At 48.1% G+C, this 27,919-nt stretch overlaps 1 protein-coding gene across 2 annotated transcripts in view; it reads right to left on the bottom strand.

The window, feature by feature from the left end:
- The window catches only part of ULK2 (unc-51 like autophagy activating kinase 2), an 81,277-nt gene that overhangs the window by 3,248 nt on the left and 50,110 nt on the right, over positions 1 to 27,919 (bottom strand). Inside the window, exons 14-25 of one of the 2 annotated variants that reach the window (XM_055001289.1) lie at positions 26,818 to 26,878; positions 18,753 to 18,890; positions 18,103 to 18,191; positions 16,218 to 16,298; positions 13,680 to 13,960; positions 13,186 to 13,385; positions 11,930 to 12,039; positions 9,869 to 10,012; positions 8,941 to 9,149; positions 6,664 to 6,842; positions 3,131 to 3,249; positions 2,130 to 2,287 (exon numbers count right to left, since the gene is read on the bottom strand). In XM_055001289.1, coding sequence (XP_054857264.1) covers positions 2,130 to 2,287; positions 3,131 to 3,249; positions 6,664 to 6,842; positions 8,941 to 9,149; positions 9,869 to 10,012; positions 11,930 to 12,039; positions 13,186 to 13,385; positions 13,680 to 13,960; positions 16,218 to 16,298; positions 18,103 to 18,191; positions 18,753 to 18,890; positions 26,818 to 26,878 — 1,769 coding nt within the window. Of the gene's footprint in view, positions 1 to 2,129; positions 2,288 to 3,130; positions 3,250 to 6,663; positions 6,843 to 8,940; positions 9,150 to 9,868; positions 10,013 to 11,929; positions 12,040 to 13,185; positions 13,386 to 13,679; positions 13,961 to 16,217; positions 16,299 to 18,045; positions 18,192 to 18,752; positions 18,891 to 26,817; positions 26,879 to 27,919 lie in introns of both variants that reach the window. The other variant, XM_055001288.1, reaches the window with a different exon arrangement.

Below are 27,919 nucleotides of genomic sequence, written 5' to 3' on the forward strand. Positions count from 1 at the left end.
TGATCTTGACCAGGTCACTGTGAGGGTAAAAGGGGAGGGGGACAGAAGGTGGGGTGCAAATGTAGACATCTAAGAATTACGCAAGGGCTCAGGGAAGAAAGCGAGCCGGAGGATCTGAATGCAGGCCACCTGTCCACTTACAAGGGATAGAGGGCCCAGAACATAGACCTGCCTCTTGATGTCTACACTAAAGATACCTGCGTGATAAGCACTAGAAGAGCAGGTGAAGGTTCTAGCAGTTATGGCAGTAAGAGGACCCATTTCACATCTGTATGCCGCCTCTCCTCCAAGAAATGTACAGCGGTGCGCTGTGTGTGAGGGGGTAACCAGTATGACCCTCTTAACCAGTTACTGGCTGAGTCCAACCCAGGAGGAAGCTGTCCTCTCCTCCTCAGTTCAGAGCCTCGAGCGATCACCCAAAAGGCTGTGCTGGGGCAGCTTCAGAAGACACAGCGTGAGAACAAACTGTGTGAAGTTTACTGCACCATTCACTGGATGCTTTATGCTGTCTGACCGCACTGTTTTAATATTTTGCAATTTGTCCGGAGTGTCAGCAAAAAAAGGTGTGCACATATGAAGCCAATAAATAAATAAAAGTAGGGAGTGGAAAAAGAGCATTCTGGCTTGGCAGGAGTTTTGCAGCTGGCCCACAGGGCACAGAGACAAGGGCTCTTTTCCCAAGGAGCTCAGTATGTGCACCATCCTTTCTAGGAGTCAGAGCAGCTTCCCTTTGCTGAGGCTAAACAGCAGAGGCAGTCACAATACGGCTGCCTTGCAGCCCCTGAGGCAGCCTAAGTGTCTTTTGGAAGCACCTTGAAACCTTTTCATTTGGGCTGGATGTGAAGACCGGCCTTTAAAATCTTGTAAGGATACCGTACCTGGGTAACTTTGGTTCAGGAGTGCAAGTTTCCACATCCCAGTTTGGCTTGGTCTCTGAGAAAAGAATGTGCAGGTCCCCTGATTAGCTGCACCTGGAGCCTGTTTGTTCTCACGGGAAATATCCTTGGGCAGAAGGGAGTTATCAGCCTCCAGCCACCCTCCCTGGCTAGCATCACACATTATCTAAGTGTGCTCTGACTGGCTAACAGTTATAGAAAAGATGGCTGCTCGTAGCAGTGTGGATCCTCTCCAATCAGAATCATTCTACCAGCACGTGAGAGAGGCTTTTTGCTCCATGCCAGCTACCGAGATGACCAGAACTGCCTGGCATGGTTTCAGACCTTCCTTTCTAAGTTTGTGAGTATGAGCAACAATCCTGGAAGCTACATCAGAGATGCAAGTTAGCAAGCTATTTAATGTCTAGTTGGATAGTTTAGTCAGCATAGACAAGTTGTTATTATTTTCTTTGCCTATTGCTTTGGGCTTCAATAGAGCGGTTCCTGCCCAGCATACACTCTTCCTAATCTGAGTTACTTAATAAACAAAATATATTTTATTTCTAGTGTTAAGAGTTACTGACTGAATGTGTGCCTGTACTCTCAGAAACGAACCCAGAGGCTGAGGATCTCTGCAAGGCTGCCACGGGTCTCAAGTGGCTGTCATTTCAGTGCTTGGGAACGGTTGTAGGAGTTCTCTAGGTCTAGACACCGGGGCTTCGGGGTAGCTGCTTCCACCTCCAGCAACACTGTACATGACATAGTCTTGGCTCGTTTCCTTGTTCCTCTCAAGGTATATAAGGGCAACTGGGACTGCATCACTCCAAGGGAGCTAGAACTAATTACTGTTTAAGACTGACGCAGGTTTGCCAGACAAAATGGAAAAACGTTGCCATGGTAACTTTGGAGAAATCAAAAGCGGTATTAACAAATGGAAACCAATTGTAATTAATCCCGGGAGTTCCAATCCTCCACACCTAATTTGTTTGTCTGCCTCTTAACAGCAGCACATGGGTTTGTGTGACTTTTATCAGCAAGCTGAGGAAGAGTAATTAACACACAGTATTTCAGCTCAAGAAAATGACGATGGTAAAACGTTATGTGTTTCTAGCTCACTTACTCAACATCCCGCCCCGCCCCGCCTTGTCTGTCCAGGATTTCTCCATGCAGCCACTCTGTAGTCATGTAGATGCACTCTGTGAAGCAGATACTGAACCCTCCCGCCACCTCCATTCAAAGCCGCCTGCTCCTTACCATCTCCACAGCGCAACTGTAGATGAGCTTCTCAGCCGTGACACTGTTGATTTCATCGACAAACCGCTGCTTGTCTGAGAAGAACCGGTTCAGCTTTTCCGTCAGCTTCTTGCACATAGCAATGCAGAATTTGTACCTCTCGTTCAGGTTTTTGACCACTGCAGTGAAGAAACCGTCAAGAAGTCATTGTGTTTCCCTCACCGCCACTGATGTTTATTTAACATCCAGATTCCCCATCATGAATAATCTGTCAGGCCAGTCTCAGAACACTGATATGAGTGGACAAGACTCATTCCCAGGCATGACACCCCCAGCCTCTTGCTGATCCTTGGTTCTCAATAGGGGTGTGCACCAGAAAAATATTCGGGTTTCCCACTTCGGGTTTACCCGAATTGGAGAAAAGCTTCAGAAAAAAACCCTGAAATCCGAAGTGGCACGCTGCTTCATATTCGGGTTTCTAAGTCGCTTTGGTATGCTTCATAAAGATTCAGAGCATACTGAAGTGAGGGGGGAGGCCACCCCCACCCTTAAACTCCCACCCCCACCCTTTAACCCCATCCCCCTACCCCCCACCCCACTTACCTGGTCAGGCTCCAGCCACCAACGCTGCCAGCAGAGAGGGCCTTCCCTGCTGCTGGCACTGTGCCGGCGTGGCTGGCCGGCAGAGAGGGCCTTCCCTGCTGCTGGCACTGTGCCGGCGTGGCTGGCCGGCAGAGAGGGCCTTCCCTGCTGCCAGCGCCGTGCTGGCACAGCTGGCCGGCAGAGAGGGCCTCCACTGCTGGAGGACAGCGGGGAGATGGGAGGGCCTCCTCCTCCAGCCAGTGCCAGGTAAGTGGGGGTGGGGAAGAAAGGGTGGGAATGGAAAAGTTAAACTTAACTCCCAGGGCCCGAATCTTTCCGAATCCGGCCCGATTTGGGTATTTTACCCGAATCAGATACCTGAAGCGCACACCCCTAGTTCTTGACCAGGAGGGTGGCCAACAGGGGCTGAGCGCACATACCTTGCTTCACAGCAGTGGACAAATTCAGTTTTGCTGATTTGATCTGAGCTTTGGCCAGATGCAAGGATGATGCCAATAACTGGGCCGCTTTCATGTATAGCACCAACTGCTCGACTTGCCTGGGGAAAAGAAGGAAGTTCCCATTTTAAGGAGTGCTGGTGGTACCTTCTGAGCCCCTGGCATGACAGTCAGGCACTGCAGCACCAGGCTGGTGAGCGAGCGAGCGAAGTATCTAGCAAAAGCCTATTGTTAAGTGAAATGAGAAGACCTCTGTTCCTCACTTCCACCATCTCTCAGACTTTTCAGCTCCTTGATGTATGCCAGGACAGGGACTCAGAGACAGCTCTGCCAAGCCCAAGCAGCTTTGCCTAATTTCCTTTGTGTTCAGGAGAAAACCCATTCACAGTGTCAAGGCCTGCCCTTCTATGGATGGCAGCTACACTCCAACCAGCTCAACCTTCTCCTTAGGCCATGCTCCAGAATTGTGTGCAACACATGAATAACAACAACATTCGATTTATATACCGCCCTTCAGGACAACTTAATACCCACACAGAGCGGTTTATGTTATTATTATCCCCACAACAATTGCCCTGTGAGGTGGGTGGGGGCTAAGAGAGCTCGGAGAAGCTGTGACTGCCCCCAGGTCACCCAGCTGGCTTCAAACAAAGAAGTGGGGAATCAAACCTGATTCTCCAGATCAGAGTCCTGCCGCTCTTAACCACTACACCAAAATGGCTCCAGAGCTCTTCAGCAGATGAAACTCAGGAGGACGTGTTCTTTGCTGAGAAAAATCATTCAAATGTGCGTTCGATTGGGACCCTGGCAATAATACAGCTGAGACACTAGAAACCCCCAACACAGCATCTGGTCCCTTTATGGATCACTTTGAACTGGTTACTGCAATGGATGCTGCCAGGATCCCGAGATCTGTGAAGGCCACTTGTGCATTAGATCCTTGCCCATCCTGGATACTTAAAGCATGCAAAGATCAGTCCCTAAGATTCATTAAAAATCAATAATTGACCCAAGGAACATTTCCTTATACTCTCATTTGTCCATTTCATAAAAACCACTGCTAGAGAAAAATGATACGGTCAGCTGTTGCCCAGTCTCTAATTTACCATTCCCTGGCAAAATGATAGAAAAAGTGGTTGCAGAACAACTCCAGGCCTTTCTGGAGAAATCATCTGCCCTAGACGGGCTATGGGCCAGAGACAGTGCTGGTGGCTCTAGTAGATGACCACTAAGTCTAGACAAAGGCTTTGCCTCTCCTCTGCTTTTACTAGACTTATCAGCAGCCTCTGACACAGAGGACTGTACCATCATGTTAAGACATTTGGAGGTAAGAAGCAGGTAAGGGTGTGCTTTGCATTGGCTTCAATCGTTCTTTATGGGCAGAACTCAGAAGGCTCCTGTAGAAGACAAGGTTTCTACAGTGGAGGGCCTGCCTTGTAGAGTTCCGTAAGATTCAGTCTTGTCCCCCCATGCCATTCAATCTCTGTATGAAGCCACTGGGAGAAATCAGTCGCCATTTTGGAAGAGGGCACCATCAGTATACTGATGACACCCAGCCCTACATTCCTTTTATTAAACTGCATGGTTATGCTAAAGAATCTCTGAATCGATGTCTGATTGCTGTTGTCAGTCCTAGGGATGGCAGTCCATGGCAGATAGACCCCCAAACCCCTCACAGCAAGCACTCCAGTGCATTGGATGAGAAGGTTTTTATTTGGAGATCAATTAAGTTCATGGGCACATACATAGATGGGTAAGTTGGCAGGAATGGGGATACAAGCAAAGGCACTTTGATATAAGGAGCATGATTCCCCCCTCCCCTCGAGCAGTTAGCAACTAGGCGTGAAAATCCTAAAAAGTCTCATGAGAACACAATAGCTTTGCCTGGACTGAGAAAGGCAGAACATTACAAGGAACCAAACTCCCTCTTTCCCCTGCAAAGAGTTACGGTACAGCTGCAAGGTCAACAAGCATACTTCAGAGATAACAGGCTGGCTACTTTCTCTCAGCATTAGTACTTTTGTTTTTAGGCAGGCCAAGGATGGCATGATTATAACGGTTACATGATATGAGCAGGGCATGAAAGCACACAAGCAATACAGTGGTCAGATCAATATAGAGAATACACGAATGGCACGGATGAATGGCATGCAGACATGACAGCTGTAGATGGAAGGCAGCAGAAACTGAAACATGACAAGGCAGAGGAAATGCTGATGGGGAAGGCCAAGGCCCAAAAGATATGGGGGCGGGGGGCGGTCCTCAACTTCTGATAGCGTCCAACTATCTCTTGCTGGTTCAGTTAAAAGCCATGGGGCGATTCTAGATCCAGCTGTACTGTAGGAGAAACAAGTTGATGCTGCTGCAAAAATGCCATTCTACCAACTCATTAGAGCTCTGACCACGGCCCCCCCCTCCCTACCGTGACTCGATTGCCCTGGCCGTGCAGATCCATGCTGTGGTTATTTTAAGGCTAGAATACTGCAATGCTCTACATGAGACTGGTCTTAAAAACAACTTAAGATATTTGTATTGTGGGGATAATAACAACACTGACTGTTCACTGCTCTGAGTAGGGCACTCATCTGTCCAGAAGAGCAGTATATAAGTGCCGTTGTTACTAGTAGTATTATTCTGGTTCTTCAATCCCAGCCGCGCTCCATTCTGTTGTTTCACTAAGAATCTTACCTATTGGACTCAAACTTTATCGTGTTTTGTAATCTGCCTGCTAACAGACTGAATAGCTTTGTTTTACTAGGAATCTTTGCTGTTAGATGCATATATTATTATTTATTATTTATGCCATTTATATTCTGCCTTTCTCACTGAGACTCAAGGCGGATTACATAGTGTGAGATTAGCACAATCAGTGGCAAGGACAAGGGCAGGCATTTCCATAGTGTCAAGAACATTTCCCTAAACAATGTCATGGGGTAAATGAATACAAGTTTACAAAGACACAGTATTAGCAAGGATCCAGTATGGGGTTGAGGAATTGCTGAACATAACATAATCAATTCTAGGACTGACATTAAACAACATAAAGCACAGGTAGTGTATAGGAGTACGTATTTAAAGCAACAGATAATATGTAAGGCAACATGATGGTGAAATCTATGGTTTCTAACTCATTAGCAAAACATCTGGGACCCCTTTCCTACAACACCGTTCTCTTAACTGAGAAAAAGCCTGTTTTGAATAATTCCGTTTTGCATTGTTTCCGGAAAGCCAGGAGCGTGGGGGCTCTCCTGACCTCCTCAGGCAGGCTGTTCCACAGGGTAGGGACCACTACAGAGAAAGCCCGTGTACGGGCTGCTGTTGATTTCGCCCATGTACAGGCTGGCACCTGCAAGAGACCCTTGTTCAAGTGATTGTATTCAAGTTACTGTATTTTATAATCAGCTTCTCGGCTGACTGAACAGTTCTATCTTACTTATACGTCACCTTGAGTCCCGGTGAAAATGGCAGACTTGAATGAAAATAAAAATAAAGAAAATGAAAATAAAGATACCTACCCCCAATCCTTGCTCAGCTGGCTTATCTGATCAACAACCACACTCTCCTGGATCTGGTACAGGGAGACTGCTGAGGAGCACAGCTCCAGATTGCCTCCCCGGATGGCGGTCAGGTCCAGCACACACTCTGTGAAGGCCAGCATCAAGTTCAGGTGGCGCAGTGTGTCGGTGTGCTCTCTCTGAGAAAGGAACGGGAAGAGCAGGGCTGCTTAAGCTTTCGTTGCATACCACCCAGCAGCAGCTCTTGCCAAACCCTGCCTGGCAGCTCAGACAGGCAGCTGCCTGCTGAGGCAGAGAAGTTGTCCCCTGAAATCCACTATCCCTCTTTCAATACAGTAGTTGCCCTGGAGGGTCAAAACCCAGGGGCCTTCCCTCTGATGTCACCTCTTAGCAGTGGTATTCAGAAGTTTTCTGCCCATCGGATGTGGAGGTTCTCTTGTGCAGCCATTGATGGATCTTTCCTCCATAAATTCGTCTAATCCTTTCTTATAGACATCTACACTCATGGCCATTATGACATCCACTAGCAGTGAATGACTTGCTGAATAAAGAAGAATCCCCTCTTGGCTACCAACAGATGGGCCTGGTGACAAATGCCCAGATTGGAGCTTGAGGATAACTGGCTTCCTCCTGAGGTTGAGAGCACCTAACAGATCTGCCAGCCCAATCTCCCAGGACTATCCACTGAGGTGGAAGGGACTCAAATAGAAGTCTGCCAGCAAATCAGACCAGCAGCAAGCAGGAACTGTGAAGTCAGCTCAGCTGCAAGCAGAGCAGTTGACCTTAGGCAGGCCTCTATGGGTTTCTAACACAGAGCAAACAAGAGGGCCACCTGGCCTTATGGGGATGCTGCAAAGAGCAGTGAGACAATTTATGTGAAAAGGATTGAAAACCTCAGTTATTCAATGGGGTTTTTTTTTTTTGGTTTTCTGCCTTTCTCCCAAATATTCGGTGACTTTAAGATTCTATCATCGGCTTTAGAATGTTCCCAGTTGTGGCAGATATTAATGGGACAAACCATGCATTGCTCTTTAAAAGCTTTGACTGAAGTCTGTTCTTTTAAGGGGAGGGAATGACCTCGCAGCAGGCAGACTACAGTTATTTAAAATCTCCCTTTCCCACTGCTCATCAACTTTAAAGCAATAAAAAAATCACCAGAATTTTAGGAATATGGTTAAAAGCGTCAGATAAACATTTCTCAGTATTTCCACAGGTGCTTTTCTAGCCAGGGTCCTGTTTTACTTATTTAAAATATTTTTATCCTGCTTTTCTTCTGCAAAGCAGTTACTCGAAACAGTTTACAAACCTATAATCTCAGCACAGTAACAAGCCCAAAGCAGCCTCTTTACCGCAGCATATGCCTCCGGCAGCCAGGTACTTCAAATCAGGAAAATTCTACCGTTCATAGGATGCCAAAAGCTCAGCTATGCAATTTGGCCTTCCTAGACCTCTGGAGGTTCAGCTCCAAAGGTGCGGGAGGTAAAGCCGCACAGGAGAGAGCTTTCTAGGCTTCAGCAGTCAGGGGGAAAGGGCTGAGCAAGCAGAAAAGATATGCCCTTGGAAGAATGTTTTCTCCAACAGAGACTGGAGCAAGCTGGGAATCCAGGAATTAAAATTTGGGATTCTTTGCATCTTTCTTGGCAAGATTTTTTTTTTTTTTTTAGAAAAATTTTTATTGGGTTAGAATATTATTATTTTTACATTACATTCAATTTTCCCCAAATTTTTCATTTCTAACCCCCTCCCTTTCCCCCCCTTTTGTTGACTTCCAACAGCTTTCCCCCCCTCTGTCCCTTTTCCCTTACTTCTATTAAATTCCTCTATCTAAAACAGATATACATTCTCCATTATATTAAGCAGTACATCTTTAACTCCTTTACTTACTATACACCCAAAATGTACGTCCTTGGATAAACAATTTATCCCCTTTTCCCATTTTGAATATTTCTATATATCATAAACCTATATATCATAAACCATAAAAATTTCCCACATTTAAATCAAACAAATCAAACAATTTGATTTGTTCTCTATATGTTACTCATTTCATCTTTTTATGGTAATTCTATATAGCTCATCACATAGTCAATCAATTTTTTCTTGGCAAGATTTTGTTGCTTATCTTTTTTGTTTCCTTGCACGCTCAAGGCAGCTGACGCAACATTGCAAAAAGACCAAATTGGTGGCCCAGGAGCTCCAGCCAACAACCTTTCCAAGACAGACAATCAGAACTGAAACAAAGCAGTAAAATGAACTCTCTCTCTTGCCCTTCTGTACCTCCATCAAAGTTTCTTCTGGCAGCTCAGGGGCTTCGAAAGTGATAAACCCCTCCAAACTGGGTGGTGAAGTGCCATAAGACATGTACTTCAGGCACGGCGCTGCCTCTGGTCCAGGTGGAGATGAGCTCATGCAGGCCCCAGGTGGGGAGCCCATCAGGATGCGGCCGCTGGTTGAACAGAGAGACCCTCCGGAACTGTTGGAGCCAACTGAGGAGGCAGAGGAGAAAGAAGAAGAGAAGAAGAGAATGCATCTCTGACTAAGAGACTGGTTTGGATCATAGCTTTAAATTAAAATTCAGTAACACAAGACACCATCATTTAGGGGCCAGTAAAAATCTGTCCCAAGAGGCTCAACAAGAATTTCCACTCCCAAATGCAACCCTGGAGAAATCACCACGGGGTTGGCGTTAATCTGCTCATGAAAATCCCAAAGTCGGCCTCAAGTCTTCCAATTGACAAGAGATTTTACCTACCAGCAACGTAAAGGACCCGGGTTAATGGGCGGCTCTGACACCATTTTGCTAATGATGGTGCTTTTCCGGATGCAAGATTGTCTTCTACCAATGCAAAAGCATCTTCTGCTAGCGGAAGGCTCCTACCACCGCGGGACAGCACTACCAGTCACCACTAGTGGCAAAGGGTCTTAGGACCTTGGGAGAAATCAGGATGCTTGGCCCTCACAGATTTACCTTGTGATGGGACTTCTGCAGCAAAGAGAAAGCTGACGTTTGGTGTATATGCTGTTCAACACACGCTAGCTATTCGCAAAATCTAAGCGTGGGAGATGTTAATCTGCCTTCCTTACAACACTGGAAATGAATTCTGACTCTGAGATACGGGTGAGTTCTTTCTGGCAACCTCTCTTGACCTCAAGTTGCCTCACTGCACAACGAGTACAGCTCTACCCCAGGTTATTAAAGCCTCACCTGATGTCGTCCTCGCTCTGAGGACCATGTGGGTGCAGGTTGGAGGAGTGGAGCTGTTCGGAGGGGAGCCCACGGTGAACATCACAGCTCTTGAGCATGTTCCAGCTCCCACGGAAGGAGTCACTGCTGCGAGGCCACAGGCCCCTGGAGGAGCAGCAGAGGAACGAAATCAGCTTGAAGAAGTCAGCTTGAAGATTTCCAAGTAAAACTGAAGCTGAACACACGGAGTCCGGGAGGGTCAGGCCCAATTAGTTTTAGGGAACATATAAACCTTCCTTAGGAGCGCCTGTGTTGCTCACTGGTTCTACTCACTTCATCCTTTGTCTCCTCACTTTTTTCTGGGAAGCCTTTTGTTTAACCTAGGGTGGACAGCTGGACGGTGCCTGGTGCAACACTCTGCGGCCCCCTACCAATACTGCTAAAATGTATTTATTTATTTGGACAGTTATACCCTGCTTTTCTCCCCAACGGGGACCCAACGTGACGCACAACATCGTTCTCCCCTCCTTCATTCTACCCTCACAGCCTCCGCCCTGAGATATAGGTGAGGGAGAGAATATGTATGTGAGTAGTCCAAGGTCACCTGAGCAGCTCCTATGGTAGAGGAGGGGATTCAAATCTCAGTCTCTGGGATACTAGTCCGACACCCTAACCCAAGGGTCCACAATTTTTTTGAGCCTACAGGCACCTTTGCAATTCTGACTCAGGATGATGGACACAACCACAAAACGGCTGCCGGAGGCAGAGCCAACCACAAAATGTCAGGGTTATGTATCCAGAGGAATTAGCTGTGCTAGTCTGTAGACTTTAAAGACTAACCAACTTTATTGGAGCATAAGCTTTCGAGAACCACAGCTCTCTTTGTGAGATGCATGATGAAGACAGCTGTGGTTCTCAAAAGCTTAGGCTACAATAAAGTTAATTAGTCTTCAGGGTTATATATAACTCTAATAGTAACTTTCCTGCATTTCGAACAGAAGATCTGTTTAACAGGATGATTTTAAAAATCAACATAATGTTTGTAAAAAATTCTCGCATACACACAGTGAAGATCCTTGTGCTGTGGTAGCAGCTGCTGCCAAAGCAACATTTAAAAATATCTGCATGGCCAATCAAAAGCCATGCTAGGCAAAGCCCCCATCTGGCCCCACCCACTTTCTAAGAACACTTGGTGGACACCCGGGAAAGGGTCAGCAGGTGCCATGGAGCTGACAGGCACCATGTTGGAGCTCCCTGCCCCAACCACTACACAACACTACCCCTTGTTGATTTAAGTCTGGTTGATTTAAATTTTGAACAAAGATACAATGAAACATTTGCCTACAAGGTTAGTGAAAAGAACCGGTTTCAAGTCATAAGCTATCTAGGTATTCCACATGTTCATGCTGACATCTGTTTTTAATTTTGTGGCTGGTGGCTGGTCATCTGCTAAGTATATTTATCAACACTACGGCCAGGTGCCTGTGGTTCATAACTGAAAAACATCCAACTGTTACCTGAAGCCAGCTTGATGGGGAAGCCTGAGTGGCAAAATACACTTCTGGCACCCCACTGTCACGGGAGAACAGGGCAGCCCTCAAGAGCTGGAATAGAGGCCAACCTGTCGTATGTGTGCCTGAACTTGACTCACAACGTCCCTTTGCTATGCTTGCCCCTCCCTCCCCTCCTCAGACTCTAAGCTCCTTGGGTGCACGGACCATCCTGCTTGCTTACGAAATCCTGCAATGCCACAGACATTGATGGCATTATATAAATTAGAAAGATCTTGATTTGAACTGTGCTGGAGGCTGCATCCAAACTTCACCTCCCCACCGCTCTGGTACAGTACATGCATACAGGAAGTGCCAGAAAACAGCCAGCCCCCCTTTTTGTAAGCTGAAAGCACAACATCTGCCACACGCAACGACAATGGTCTAACCATCACTGCTTCTGGCAGTGTGTATGAGCAGAGATGGGCGAGGAATGGCTGGCAGATGGCGTGGAAACTGAACAAGTGCTCCTCCCCACCCACCTCAGCCAATATCTGGCCATGCAGACAGCTCTGTTGATCCGTTCCCTTACCTGTATCCATTGGCCTTTCGGTATTAAGGCTGTCCGTGCTGCCCTGGTAGAGCTGGCCACCAAGAATGGTCTTTGCTTGCTGGTCTGACAGCTTGCCAGTACTTACAGACCTGGATGGAAGAGCAAAAGCCTTGAAGTGGCAAAATAGAGTGGGACGCTCGGGGAAGGTGATTTGGCTAACTGAGAGGGTGGGGGAAGCAAGGGGAAGGGGACAAGTGGGAAACACTGGGCAGAGAGTCTGGTTCCGTGTCCTTGTCTATCGTGTCTTCTTTCGTCCCCCACGAATCATCAGCAAGCTTTGGGGAGGGAGGAAGTGGGACGACGGGAAAAGAACCTACTTGATGCTAATGGCACTCTATATCTGCACTCTACAGCCACACTACAGGATAGGCTGAGCAACAAAATTAAGTGGAAGGTTTAGTGGAAGGTTTAGTGGAAGGTAAGAATGGTGAACAATCTGGTCTTACACAGCTCCTGCCCACTGAGACAGGCATTGCCTCTTTTCTTCACAGAAGGGTTATTTCAGACCTTTCTCTGCCCAAGATTCTAAGACAACTGCCTGACACCTTTTGGACTGCGTATTAACCCAGCCCTGAGTATTCCATAGTGTAGAATGAGATAGCTAGAGAGACCTCCTCAGCCAGAGTTATTTTTAGGTGCTTCTTATTAGAGAAACAGGTAACTGGAAAAACACCCCAAACCCACAACATCTCTCCCCCGCCACCTCTGGACTGTTTTAAATAAGCATGTGTTCAGACCCAGTTGTGTCTGGAGCGATTTCAAAACAGCTGTCTGCGTGCAAGAAAACGAAATGCAAACTGGAAACACAAAGGGGAACTGCAGAGCACCGAGGGAAAGCTCTACCAGGAAGCAAGGGCTATATTTAGATGCACCAGATCTGGCCGTAGCAAAAACCGGAGACCATAATCCACTGGGGCCTTTTTCAGTGCAAGCCTCACTGATGTGAACAGGAACTCCTGTTTGTTTCAAGATGATCAGTACGAGATTATGTTCCCTGTAGGACGAATCTAGAAAAAAGTGCTGCCTGAGATGTTTGAGGGCTATAGGTTCTCTCTGGTTCACAGTTTTGAGTCAGTACACAACACAGTGCCCAGGGCAGAAAGCACACCGTCCTGGGCACTGGGGTGTGTGTGTGTGGGTGGGGGGTGTTCTCAGAGCCTGGCGATCTTCCTGCAGGAGGCTTCCCTGCTTTGAAGGCACCACTGCAGAAAAGGGCGGGGGGGGGCAATAGCTACCTGCCAAACAGAGCCTTGCCATGCTGTTCCACCGCCTGCCTCTCGCTTCCCTGGGTCGAGTGGAAATGCAAGAACTCCCTCATCTCGCTCACGTCTTTCATCTGCTGCAACGGGACTTCTGCTGTCGGTCCCTGGCGGCTGACCAGGCCCACCAAGTTAGAGGACGCCTGGGTTTTCGGGATCTTGAACGGAGCAGTTGCCTAAAGTGGAAAGAGTTGGATGCCCTGCATTAACTTGTATTTTGCCTTACGTGTTAACTGCTTTCCCACTGCACCGGTGCCCGGACTTATTTAGCCTTAAACTCTGTAACCATTGGGCCTGATGTGTATCTCAACCATGGCTGTGAGGCAGGGTCGGGGTAGGAGGGAGAGACTCGTTCTGAGAAGGGAGGATGAGTTCCCAGGGCCCTTTCCTGAGCTCTGGACCATGGCCAAGAGAGGCAGTGTTGGGGTTGGCCACAACCGAGCCCATCCTGTACGGATCCCCATCCTCACCTTGGTGGGAGAGCCAATGATGGTTGGCAAGGGAGTTTTGAAGAGCCAGTCGGAGCTCCTGGGCGAGGACCCCATGTGCTTTGTGGGCGACGTCCCCAGGCTGACGGGCCGGGTGGGCTGCGTGGAGTGGCCGTAGCCTGCGTACGATGGGCAGACAGGGTCCGAGTGCTGTTTCCGGAGCTTCTGTTTGTTTTGGTAAATGTCGGTCAGGGTTGGAGCGCTCTGTAGCCGAGCTCCTAGGAGGAGAGACTGCGGAGACTGAGATTGTGGAGCTGGAGAGCCTAAAGGGGAAGGAAGCAGGAACGCGGTTAGGACAGGAGCCACGAGACCCAGCAAGACCACCCCTTCTGAGATACTCTGGATTCTGCTTCCTGGATGGCACCTACAGAGCTGATGCATCCCTCCCCTCCTTCCTACAACTCTTTTCCTCCAGCACCTTCCCAAGTGACCAAATCATACATCCAGGCATGTGTGTTTGTGTGAAGGAAGCTAAGGGCACACTGAGAATGCAGTACAGGGGATTACTTGTGTGCACGTGGCAATACCTGAGAAGTCAGCCAGGTGTTCTAGTGGTGGTGAAGGTACTTCAACAAGAGAATCTGGGAGGCCCAGGTTCAAATCCCCACTCTGACACGGAAGCTTACTGGGTGCTGATGGGCTACTCTTACACACTCAGCCTAGCCTACCTCACAGGGTTGTCATGGGGATAAAACGGAGAGGAGAATGATGCAAGCTGCACTGGTTCCCCATTGGGAAAAAGGAGGAGTATCGATGGAATAAATAATAAAAACCTTACGCTTGCAAATGTTTTTAACCCAGTTGCAGAATCCAGGTTTTCTTGTGTGGAATCTGGATTGTCTTGGCATGGAAATTTTAATTTTATTCAAAGCACAGCAAGAGCGTGATTTTTAGGCATGCTGATAATTGCACAGGCCTTTGCGGGCTCACCTTCAAACCACCCTCAAGAAGCTGGACACTTCAGCAGTTCCAAAAGAATAAACTGTGCCTCCTTTCCTTACCCACCCCTCCAAATGAACGCAAGCCAGCGTCTCCTTTTTGAGCTTGATCAACAGTTCATAAAGCAAACAAGCATTATAAAGGAAGCTCCTCTTCCCCTACCTTGAACCCCTATCCAGCCACCACTGTGCCTCCCCAACGCAACAGCTGTCAGTCAACCCACACGCCCAGAAGAAACATCTATCAACAGCGTAGCGTAGAGAGAGGTGGCAGCAGGGGCGCTTTCACTTCTATGATTTCACTGCAAATTACACAGGATTGGCTGCAAAAAAGAAGACCCCCCCCCAACCACCACCACACACAACCCCCCTCCCCAAAAAGACTTTTTCTGAGCCACAATAGAGGACAGCAGCGTCTCAGAGAGTCTACAGCAGAATTTCCAATGCTCTAGCACTGAAAGGACACAAGAATGCAAAGAGGGCCATCTAAGGACACAGTTTTGGCCGAGTGCCTTCTGCCTGGAAGGGAGCAGTTCTTAAACAACTACAGACATGGGCCAGCCTCATTTTCTCATGTATCTGAAAGTCCATAGCTATGGGAACCAATTTACCGCAAGCTCCAGCGAGTTGTCTTTCTTTTAAGGTAGCCCATACAGCCAACAAGACGCCACCTCGCCCTTGAAAAGCCCCCCCCACCTCAAACTAGACAAGAGGGTGGGAGAACCAAGACCAGATCTTTCCGTAAGCCACTATTAGAAGTTACATGGGGGCCTGATCAGGGCCACAAAAGGGAGGACATTTTATTCTTCCTTGCAGTGAGGTTTCATCTATCACCCTGCCCCCCCCATGCCACCATTAACTTCCAAAAGGAAAAAAAAAAAGATTGACATCACAAAGGCTCCCCTGTCTTTTTTTCCTTTGATGGCAACAACACCCGGGGGGAGGGGGGGGGGGCTTAGTTTCAGTTGGCAAAGCTGCAAGTGAACGTAGGAGTCAAACAACTCCCCCCTCTCCCAACGTGGGCCCGATCTGAATCATGCTCTCACACAGCTTCTGTTAGTGTTTTGCTGGAAGGGTCTGTTCACGAATCTTATGGTCCTTCTCCTGTTTTGGACCCATGCCTCTAAATCTGCGAGTGGGATGTTGTGTATTGGCAGAACCGGGAAACTCTTCCCTCATTTGACAAGAGAGCTCAGAAGTCAGTCAGTCTGTCTGTCTCTCTCTCACTGTGACAACTGATGCAATTACTTTGCCCAAAAGCCACCTTTGGATAAGCCTTCTAGAAACCTCAATGATTCCATCTGTAAAAGGGGGGCAAAGTTTGCCTAGAATCCAAGGTTGCCCTTTCTGTTATTTTATTATTGAGCAATAATACTCAACACTTAGAGTGGGAAGCACTTCATAGTCTTCTCTGTAGTCCTCACATCAACCTGGTCAGGTGGGCCAGTTTTATAATCTCCATATTGCAGGAGGAGGGCTTTAGGCTTCCCTCAAGACCACCAGGAGAGACGACATTTGAACCACGAAACCTCCTGGTTCACTGCCCAGCCTCTACACAACACAGTTCTCAAAGGCTGCTCACCTGAGGAGTTCCGGCTCCTGGCTTCATGTCCTTGCGGCTGCCCACAACAGCAGTGCCCAAGTTGCTCAGGTATGGTGCCAACTGAGGAGAGGCCAGAAAAACAGGGATATGGATAATGTTTCCTACTTAGGAAATGCTTGATAACACAGGGGGGAAAAAACTCCCTCACAGCTATCCTATTATGGCACACCTTTTAAAGCACTATTGATGGGACTTTTTGAACATGGGAAATTCATGACTTTCCACCAGAGGAGTTACAAATCTGAACCGGTCTGAGTGTTACATCTACCAGCAGTTTTCAAACTTCCTTCCCGCAAGGAACCCTTTCCATGCCGCCTTATTTACAGAGAAATTTCTGGGTAGCTTTCCGGGGACCTCGCAACATTGCTGGGTTGTGGGCTAGGATGTGTCCTCAGTTTCCACCAGGGCGTCACCTGGCCTTGTTGCCCCTCATGGGTGAGAAATGGCCCTGGGGATGCACACAGCACCTGACTTCATGATACAACGCAGCAAAGCTGCCACCTTTCAAGAACGTCTGGCCACCGTTACTGATGGCCAGCAAGGAGGAAGCACTGGATCAAGGGGGAGGCTTTCCCCAATGTCAAACGGAAAGACAACAGGCCACTTTACTGCTTTCTGAGCGACTGTGAAGCAAAAGCTACCAGGATGAGTCCTCTGCCCCCCTTCCCGGTTGGGGAGGGGGGTGCAGAGTTCGCCCTCGCAACTACTGGTGGACCAGGAGATGCTCTGAGCACTTGTGCCTGCCTGGAACTGGAAGGGTGGGGCCTGTCTCTGCAGGCATGTTGTGCCTTCAAAGCTCAGCCTGATGTTAAGGGGTTTTTAGGAGCTCTCTCCTAGAATCTGTGCGTGAGCACATTCAAGCAAGAGGCAAATTTGCCTCGGTAGGCAGATTCTATCCCCTTCACTGTAGAGATTGAACTACAGGTCAGCTCAGCCTTGCAGAGAGGCAAGGAAGTTCCCTTCAATTGTAAACATTTTTCACTGCTTTCGCCCCATAAATGAGATTTTAGCCTTGAATGTGTTACTTCCCAGAAGCATTTCGGACCCATAACAAAAAATGACTTCAGCATTGAGGCATTTATATTAAGTGAGATCTGACTGTCCCGTTAAACAGGCTTGTTGGGTGCCATATGTCCTGGGAAATGTAATTCTGAAGAACGGTTTGTATTAACCTTTTTGATCTTTTATTCTGTAAACAATTAGCAGTTATTCTGTAAACAATTCGCACTAAAGGTATATAAAGTTCTCTGATGTAACTGGTCTTTACACATGTCAGCCAGAGAGAGGCAATGTGTGTCTGGGTTTTATCTAAGGCTTTTTTTCTGGGAAATGAGGTGGTAGAACTCAGTGGGTTGCCCTCGGAGAAAATGGTCACATGGCTGGTGGCCCCGCCCCCTGATCTCCAGACAGAGGGGAGTTGAGATTGCCCTCTGCACCAAGTGGCGTGGAGGGCAATCTCAACTCCCCTCTGTCTGGAGATCAGGGGGCGGGGCCACCAGCCATGTGACCATTTTCAAGAGGTTCCGGAACTCCGTTCCATTGCGTTCCCGCTGAAAAAAAGCCCTGGTTTTATCTGAAACACAATAAAACTCATACTTTCTTGTATCACTGTGTTTGGTGTCTTGAAATATATTTGGGTAAGTGGTAATAGGGGAACTTATAATTGGCAGCAGAGTACTATTAAAAAATTTCTCTATCACCAGACACCCTCCCCCTTGACACTTGGGAAACTGGAAGTGTTTTCAACGAGCACAGCTTGTTGGGCCGGATCATTACTATTTCCCCTCCTGCTCATTTATGAGTTTACCTAATGGTGAAGGGGAATATGGCCTTGAGGAGCCCATGGACAGCCTGCGTCCCACACCTTGCACAGCATCCGCCGACACTGGGGAACAGGAGCCTGTCTTCATGAAGCCCATGGGGCTGGTATTCGACCGCCGGACCACAGCAGATCTGAAAACAAGCCCAGAAGTGGAGGGGAAGCCATGCTGGTTTAGAAGGAACAGATCGTTTGACAAAACTAACATGCAGGTGTGTATCAGAATCCCCTCGCTGAATTTTCAGTTTTCATTAACACCCCCCTCCCCTCATCCTCTTTTTCTCTTCTCAATCAAAAGTATAAGGGGAAAAACACAGACAGGATTGCCTCCCGTGCTCTGGGGAGTAAACCTGATCCCAGAATTCTCGCAAGTGAGTGCATCAGAGTGGTTGCTGGGCACTTAATGTACTTGCTTTTATTAAAATGTAGTACGTTAAATAACTTTAGATACAAGTATTCAAACATACACAGTTTTGATAGTTTGCTTTGCATTCCAACTCCATGTATCCTTAGACCATCCTCATCCAATTTCTAGCTATGGACCTGCACTCTTTCCCGCTGTGCCTGCCTGTGTGCGCATCACATGAACAATGCTGAGGAATATTCATTACCCCCTCCCCATCTTTTCAGGAGGTAACCGATCAAGGACCTGACATACCCCCCCAAAAAGGCAGCGGGGAGAGAGAATGTCTTACCTTGGTGATCCATGGGGATTTGAGACAGGGCTGGCAGCAGAGGTCAAATTCTGCTCGATGCGCTGGTAGTTACGCAGCTGAGTGGGAACGGGGATGGGTGCCGTTTCACTGCGGGGGGAGACTGAAGGCTGACACTGCCTGAAGGCGGAAGTCAACGAGAAGGGAAATGAATGCTGGCAGGGAAGCCGCTCTTCAATTTGTACCATTGTCCAGAGTTAACGAAAATCCTGGGAAGAGGCAAACGAGGTCCCAGGCCTCAGCAGTGTAGTGTGCCACTGGGATGGCTCACCCGACTCACTCGCTCGTGAAGTGCGACAGAGGACAACGAGAGCTGCAAATGAGCTTTGCTTTTGGCCATCACATGAAGAGCACCCAGGGACCTCGGCCTTGGCTGGCAGCGGGAAAGCAGGTCAGCTGAACCAGCACTGGCCCCTCCCCGCCTTCCCCCAAGGCAGGCAGCCCGCCCCCAGCCTTCTAATGTTTCAAAACAAAGTCATTCTAAGAAAACCTACTGCAGAAAGAGAACAGGAAGTTCGAGGGCAAGGATGGCTGGCCCTCATTTGTTTGTTAAGCCACCGAGACAGGGATTGAGCAAGAAAACAGTTTACGTAACTGGCTCCCCGACAGTCAATAAACCAGCCCAAGAACCACACCTGAGCAGCAGAGAAAACTGTGGCATTCAGTCAAGCGAGGAGAGTTTAGTCCAACTCTCCCTTTGGGGGCCTGCCATCCGAACAGGCAGGGAATGCCTACTGCTCACTTCTGCACGTGCACGCCACGGGAAATCCATACTGCACTAAGTGCATCTGCATTGTGAGAACGGAAACACCGAAGCAGCGTCTTCGATCCCAAAGGTCAGGAGAATCAAGGTTTGATTCCACAGTGAGAAAGACGGTTGGGTCCGAGACAGGGAAGTCTGGGTGGCCAAAGCCCAAGAGGCTGTGGATGAACTGCCACCAGCTCAACTGCAAAGGAGGGGTGGGATTATGAAAAAGGCTAAAATCTGCAGCAGCAAGTGGATGGTCTGCCACTTAAATGTTAAGTCAACTCTAAACGATCCTAGCTGTTACAGTGTCTTGGAGTGAGCTTTTAAGCGAAGCCTGGAATAATTCTCCCGTTAGCACTGTTTGCTCCAGGATTAGTTAAGCCCCTCCTTCAGGATGTTTCTGCAGCAGGACACCCCACTAGGAAAGGGCCAACAGAACCATGTATGGCTACAGATGACCCTTTTCCTGTCACGAGGCCCGGTTTCTTTTCCTAAGGGTACAAGACATCTTCCCAATTTTTGGCATGGAGAGAAAAATGAGAAGAGATAACTCCGCTGCAGAAGGAAACATGACCCACACAGAAATGAATTCATTTACCCAAGGATGTTAATTTAGAAGACATGACCCACTCCTGGGTTTGGCCCTGTTCTTGCCAACATAGGGAAGCAGAGACAGGCAAAGCACGTTCAGCAAAATCCCATGAAGGTAAGAGTTCTGATCTCCAGAGAGGAGGAGAACCCCTCCCCTTTAAGAGGAACAGAGGCGTTTTGGGAAGCAGGCCTTATACTTGACAGCCAGTTTGGTGTAGAGATTAAGAATGGCAGGACTCCAATCTGGAAAGCCAGGCTTGATTCCCCACTCCTCCACTTGAAGCCAGCTGGGTGACCTTGGGTCAGTCACAGCTCTCTCAGAGCTCTCTCAGCCCCACCCACCTCACAGGCTGATTTTGTGAGGATAATAACAACACGCTTTGTAAACCGCTCTGAATGTGGCCTGAAGGGTGGCATATAAATCAAATGTTGTTATCATTATTGATCCAGCACTGCTGCTGGAGAAGCAAGAAAATATAGCTGCAAAAAAGGCCTTCTCCCAACTCAGACTAGTTTGGAAGAAGGTGCCCTACCTTGACGCAGCCAGTCTGGCCACTTGGATTAGTTGTGCAGTAACATCAAGACTAGATTACTATAATGCAGTCTACAGAGGTCTCCCTCTCAAAGCTGACTCGGAGTTCAGCTGGTGAAGAACGCTGCAGCTTGCTTACTCTCAAGAGCTACATGAAGCATGCGTATCACTCCCATTCAGTAGTCACTCCACTGGCTTCCCATCAGTTACCGGGCTCCATTCAAGGTCACGACTATCACATTCAAAGCCATGAATGGCTTTGCGACCGCCTCTCCCCCTATGTTCCACCACAGCAGCTTCGCTCATCTGGACAGAGGCTTCTGCAGATACCACCCCACAGTGGGCAAAATTAACAGCAGTCCACACCCCTGCTTTCTCTGTGGTAGCCCCTACCTTATGCAATGGCCTGCCTGAGGAGGTCAGGAAAGCTCCCGCTCGCCTGGGCTTTCCACAAACTATGCAAAATCGAACTATTCAGGAGGGCTTTCTACCCAGGATATAGGGCTGTGTAGTAAGAAGTAGCTCAGAGAATTGCATTGGTAGAGACAGAGACTGCACGGTACTTTGTTGGGTGCCGTCGGATGATATAGACGTATGTCTACTAGGACGCTTTCCATGTTGCTAAACATGGCATGTAAATTAGTTATGCATTGTTTCAGAAAGATTTCATCTCTGTGCTTGGATTTATACTTGTTTTTCTAATCTTCTGCTACCATACCATACTGTCTCTCTTTCACTGAATGTCCCTACTGTTGTTCATTATTGTACTTTGCTGTTGATTATATTGTATTTTCACTCGCACTCAGTGAGAAAGGTAGACTAATTAATAACAACAACAACAACAACAACAATCTCTCACACACATCATATGGTCAAAAGATTTTAGGAAGGATGGGTTGGCTTATCTTTGTGAAATTTAGCTGCCTTCCTGCTCCTGGGTGCCTTTAATTTCTTTCCACAGGAAGGGAACAGGATGTTAAAGGGCAATCTGGCTTTGTGAAACCTGAGCTACCGTTTATGTAGAATTGGTCTCATTAGGATCTGGTCACATAGATCCAAAGGAGTTAGCCATGTTAGTCTGTAGTAGCGAAAACAGAAAAGAGTCCAGTAGCACCTTTAAGACTAACCAACTTTACTGAAGCATAAGCTTTCGAGAGCCACAGTTCTCTTCGTGAGATGCAAGGAGGGTAAGAAGAAACTGGTCTGATATATAGGTGGAGAGGGGAGGGGGGGAATAGATGCAATCAGTTACTTCTGATAATGAGATAACCATTCATAGTCTCTATTCAATCCAAGCCTGACTGAGTCAAATTTGCATATGAATTCCAATCCAGCAGCTTCCCATTGGATTCTGTTTTTGAAAGGTTTCTGTTGAACTATGGTGACCTTTAAGTAGGATCTGGTGATCACCAGTGGAGATGACAACCCTGAAGATACCTGATGGTTTGGCAGTCATGCTGTGGCTGCTTTCACTCAAGATGCCAGCCTCCAATTCGCCTCATTTGTAGAGTTTACATCCAAATCTTTGCTTTAAATCCTCTGCTTTAAGCTGAGAAGCCGCCACTTTTTCTGCTTCTTTCATCTCTCTTGTGCTCTGCCTGGTCCCCTCCCCAACCCAGCATGGTCTCCTCTCTTGCTCCATTGTCTCCTTTCTACCCAGGCAAGGACTGCTGTTTTATTAGGGTCTATCAAAAAGGGCAGCAGGGGCATATATGCCTTAGACCAATCCAGGTCACTGATGCCAGCTAGCTGTCCACTCTGACTCGCAGTGGTTCTCTAAGCCCTCAGGCAGAGAAAGAATATCTTTCCCAGCTTTTTCTTCTGAAACCCTGTCATGGGAAACAGTAGGGAATGAGCCCAGGACCTTTGATAAACATCACCAGTGTGCCTTTCCACTAAGTTACAAACCTTTTTGCTACTCAGCTCTGGACTCTGCCCTTAATACACAGTAGCCTTTGCCCCAGTTAAGACCTGCTCAGCACAGTCTCCTAGGACTGGCAGTGACATTCTAGGGTCTGAGCCTCACACAAGGGTCTTTCCCTGGTCTACTACCTGAGATCCTTTTTAACCAGAGATGCCTGGGGCTGAACCTGGAGCCTTCTGCATGCAAAACACATGCTCTGCCCACTGAGCGTTGGCAAAATGAAAGACTGCGCAACAAATTAAAAGAGCTAGTTTCAGTTAATGGCAGCTCTTTAAGCAATTCCCCAGAAATGCTCCAGATTAGACCTCGGCATCTGGCTAAACATCGGATTTCATTTCGAAAGAGTGATATTTGCTTGAACTCCTTGTTTAGAGACACTTGGCATTTGCTGACTGAGGGATCACGTATTAAAAAAAAAAATAATTCTTCCCAACTGCAAAACAGCCTAGCTGTCCCCAAGCTTCCCCTGCAGTGGCAAACGGCGTCTTTGGCCAGGACCTAGATTATGTCTGGCAGAGGATGCTCCGTGCTGTGCAAATTCACAGGCTGCACTGAAGCAATACAGCCCCCATCAGCACTTTTCTGGCAGAGTCATCTTTTCCCTCCCTGCACAACTCAGAAAGGGGAAGTTCGGGGGATTCAGTGCTGCAGGGAAGGACTGGACTTGTAATACACAAGAGGTTCTGGGCAAAGGGAAGCAGATGCCCCCCTGAATGATGAGCTTACAAGGTGGTCTTTGGCACAGCAGGATGAGAGGGAGAGAAGGAAAGAGCAGCGGAAAGGGGCTTCGAGCCCCTGGACGCTGTTGTCATGCATCAGACCTTTGCTTTCAAGCAACGGACTAGCACCATCCCCAACTTGCTCTGACCCTGTTCAAAGCACCAGCTTTGTTTGCTCTGACTGGCAGCTGCTCCAGGGCCTCAGGTGAATAAAAAATCCTCCCTAAACACCTGCTGAGACCCCTTCTCTGGACAGGTCAAGGAATGAACCTGAGACCTTATTGCACGCCAGCCACTGAGCTATGGGGCCCCACTGAAACGAAGAAGGCTTATATACTGGCCACCGATTCGCTTCCGTGTTCAGTTCAAGGTTTCCTTCGCACACTTGGATCCCAAGCACGGGAGGGGCCACCTGTTTTGGAATACACCCATGCGTATGCTGAGTTCTGCCCAATGATCTGTCATGGCTGATACATGCCTGGCATCGACTACGGCAGGGAGTGCTCCGTGGCAGCTCCCCAACTGCAGAAGAGCCTCCCTGTGGAGCCGTGATCAATCCTAGCCCCGCTGGCCTTCAGAAAGGCCTGGCTTCTTCAGAAGGCCTCTTGTGGATGCTTCTCTGAATCCTGTTGTATCTGACCAGCAAAAGCACATTTAGTTATATTGATCAGTGTAGAGGTGACGTGATTTGGTATTAGACTGGAAAGGTGTTTTTAATCTAATGTTATTTATTCCATTACCAAGTTTAGCTCTGTATTGTTTAGCCGCTTATATCATATCACTCTCCAGGGATCTCAGGTAAACCAAGGTCTTTTCCAAAGCCTGTTTATCTGACATCCTTCTTAACTGGAGATGTCAGGGATTGAAGCTGGGTCCATTCTGCAGACAAAACATGGCTCTACTGAGCCATGGCCCCTCCCCATATATCTGAAGCAGCTTTATACCAAGTCAGGTCACTGGTCTAGCCAGTTCAGCACGGGCTCTCCAGGACCTCAGTCCTCACCAGTTCCCCTCCCCGACTGCCATGTTTTGGGTGCGCTTTTGCCTTTTAATTTGTTGCTGTCCAGGTATCTGGTGGTTTTGTATCTAGTTCAGTGGTACCTGCTCCATGGATCACAGAGCTGCATCTTACCACCAAAAGAGCCACATTACTACTTTATGCCTTGTGCCCCATCCCACCAAACACACGTACAATAAGATACAATCATAAGATTAAATGAATGCCTTTGATTACACGACTCTCTCTACCCCTGTTCTATCTTCGCCAGCCCTTAAGTGCCTGGAGTGAGGGGAAGGGCTTGCGAGTCAGATTAATGACACAGAGTTGAGTTAAAGAATTCAAGCTCTCCAGAACCCTTTATTGGGCTGCATGTTAAAAGATAAATGCTTTCATCAGGGCTTTTTTCTGGGAAAAGAGATGGTGGAACTGAGTGGGTTCCCAGCACAGGGGGCAACTCTTGGCGGGAGGTGGTGCCCCTGGTACCACATGCGCAAAGTGCATGCTTGCTCCCAGGACCACAAAGTGATGTCACTTTGGGTCAGCTGGAACAAAGGGGGAGTTTTTAAAGTTTAAATCGCCCTTGGCAAAAATGGTCACCTGGCTGGTGGCCCCACCCCCTGATCTCCAGACAGAGGGGAGTTTAGATGCTCAGCGGCACGGAGGGCAATCTAAACTCCCCTCTGTCTGGAGATCAGGGGGCGGGGCCACCAGCCATGTGACCATTTTCAAGAGGTGCCAGAACTCCGTTCCACCGCGTTCCAGCTGAAAAAAAAGCCCTGGGTTTCATGTTAGAAACACCCTTATAGTTCAGTGTTAGAACCTCTCTCTATGCTGCCTAATAACCACAAGCCCTTCAAGGTTATGGCCTTGATACTTTCCAGGAACAGAGGGCAGCTGCCTGATCCGCACATAAGAGAATGGCCCTCTGAAGAGCCACAGGTGCCATGTCAAAAAGCTGCATGCGGCTGCTAAGCCACAGAGTATCACTGGTTTAATTAAACATTCACTGACCATGCCTGTTTCTAAACAAATTGACTTTTTTCTTTTTAAAAAACCTGTGAAACTTTGTTCAAGGCAGGAATTGGTAGCGGAGAGGCTTCACGTTTGCCAGAAGAGCCAGCACTCTGTAACAGCCAGTTTCAACTGGAAGCAGGAGAGCTGGATGCTCTGGAGCCAAATGCTCTGAGAAATGGTGTGCGTTCTATCCCCCCCAAAGGGTGTGTACAATCCGGTGAGCTCAAGGCTTGTGCTATGTGCACCTGCAGGGCTAATCCCACCACCGTTCCACAAATCCCAATTATGAGGTGGGGAAAAAAGCTTCCAGTGGGGCAGATCCAATAGGAGGCTGTGGACTGTGCCTGGCCCGGACAAACTAGCTAGGCCAGCACAAGGCAACCACCGCAGGCAAGAAGCCAGGGGCTAGCTCAGGTCACTAGGCTACTGCTTGTCTGCCTCGCCAAGCTTCACCCAGCACATCTGCCTTCCTATGAAGCTGATCAGCTGGAACCTCCAGGAACAGCCACCAAACTTTCTGCCCTCAACAGACTGACTTCAGCTCAACACAGGCCAGCGTTGAAATGGACGACGCAAGCTAAGCCTGCAGATCCCTTCTGACTTGGGAGCCATCCCCCAGCTGACAGCTTCAGTATTTGTTTCAGAAAGACTAAGAGAAACCAGAAGACTCACATCAATGTATCAAGGAGGGTGGACCAGTGTGAGACCTTCCCCGACTCCCCCCTTCAGTCTTAGAAAGCTACCAGATCCCAGGAGTTCACACATGCCCAGAGGCACAACTATATGCCCAGAGAACAACTATAATATAGAAATAGTGTGATATTAATAGCGGGGGGTTCGAGTGCTGTTGGAAGTCAACACTGAAAAGGGGTAGGGGAGGGGGTGGGAAAATATACTTGTGGGAATTGTATTGTATTGTATTTGTGTTTTAATCTGAATATATATTGACCCATCCAATAAAAATTTATTAACACATGCCCAGAGGCCAAAGCCTCCCCCCGTGGTACACTGCATCTTAACACAGAGGCTGTTTAGTCATCATGATAAAGAGCCACTGACGGACTTATTCTCTGTGAATTTGTCCAGTCCTCTCTTTAAAGCCATCTAACCTTTGACTTCTTATGACTTAAGTGCTGTGGCAGTAAGTTCCACAAATTAAATTAATCTGCAGGGAGGAGACGTTCCAGAGCACCACGCACCTGTTGATTGAACCCGAAGAACTACTTCCGGAGAAGCCTGCAGAAGGTTTTTGTAAATTGCCCCAGCTTCCCAAAACGGTAAGTGGAGACCGTCTGTTAAAGGTGACTCAAAGATAGAAAAATCCTTGGAGGATCTTTCTGGAACTGATGGCTTGAAGCGCCTGAAAATGGTCACAGTGTGCTACTGTTTTTGGACCTTTTAATCTTGCCATGGGGAAGACCACCCGAAACCAATGAAAGAATCAAGCCTCCTTCCCCACCCAGCAGGCATCATTCATTCCTCCCACCTCAGTGACGGTGCTAAAATCCATCACACTTACCCACCGCACATTAAGAATTCGCTTGAGGCCCGCCGGCTCCCAGCTGCCAGAGGCATATCGTCTAGAAAGTAAAAGCACAACAGGTAACAGGGGGTAAATGTAAGAGAAAATGACAGACAGCAAGCACACCAGAGAATCAAACAGCTCTGAGTTTAGTTGTACAACTAAACAGCAGCATGCAGGAGAAGACTGTAGCTTCAACTAATACCAAATGCTCAAGGAGTACTCCACACTGACATTCCCAGGGACAAGTTGGCCAATGCAGCATTCGCTTCCGCATAAAACCATAATCAGGAGAATCCGGTAGCAAATACTGGATTCTAGCATCAAAAGAGCTTTTGGCTAAACATTAGGAAGAACTTCCTGACAGTGAGAGCGGTCCCTCAGTGGAACAGGCTTCCTCGGGAGGTGGTGGGCTCTCCTCCTTTAGCAGAGGCTAGATGGCCATCGGACAGCAATGCTGATTCTGTGAATCTAGGCAGATCATGAGAGGGAGGGCAGGAAGGGCTACATCAGTGCTTACTTCTCGCAGCCCCTTCTTACATGCCCAGGGTGAGGCCGATCGCCACCTTGAGGACAGGTAGCAATTTTCCCCAGGCCAGTTTGGCCAGAGATCCGTTTTGCTATCTTTTGGGCATGGAGCAGGGGATCACTGGGAGTGTGTGTGGGGGAAGGTAGTTGTGAATTCCCTGCACTGTGCAGGGGGTTGGACTAGATGACTCTAGAGATCCCTTCCAACTCTATGATTCTATGAAACAGTGACATAAAGAAAACAATTCTGCAGTCGTAGCAACTTCCCCATGTTACCTTGCACATACAACATGGACTAGCAGACTGGGCACCCCACTGAGGAACCAGGGATAGGAAAGGGCGTGTTGCCCCAGTACGCCTGCCAGCTGCAGCCCTTTGTGCCACTATGGAGGGTCCCCTCAACCTTCAAAGGAGTTCAGTAGTTTTGCACAGCTGGTGTTTAATTCAGAGATTAAGTGTTTCATTTCTGTATTTAACTACTAAACCACACGCCCGCACAAACGGCACATGCAGGAATATATTCAACACGAAGATGAAGTTGTTCAGACTACCCCTCCGATTTCTCAAGAGG

This window comes from Eublepharis macularius, chromosome 17, assembly GCF_028583425.1.
Source record: "Eublepharis macularius isolate TG4126 chromosome 17, MPM_Emac_v1.0, whole genome shotgun sequence".
NCBI lineage: Eukaryota > Metazoa > Chordata > Lepidosauria > Squamata > Eublepharidae > Eublepharis > Eublepharis macularius.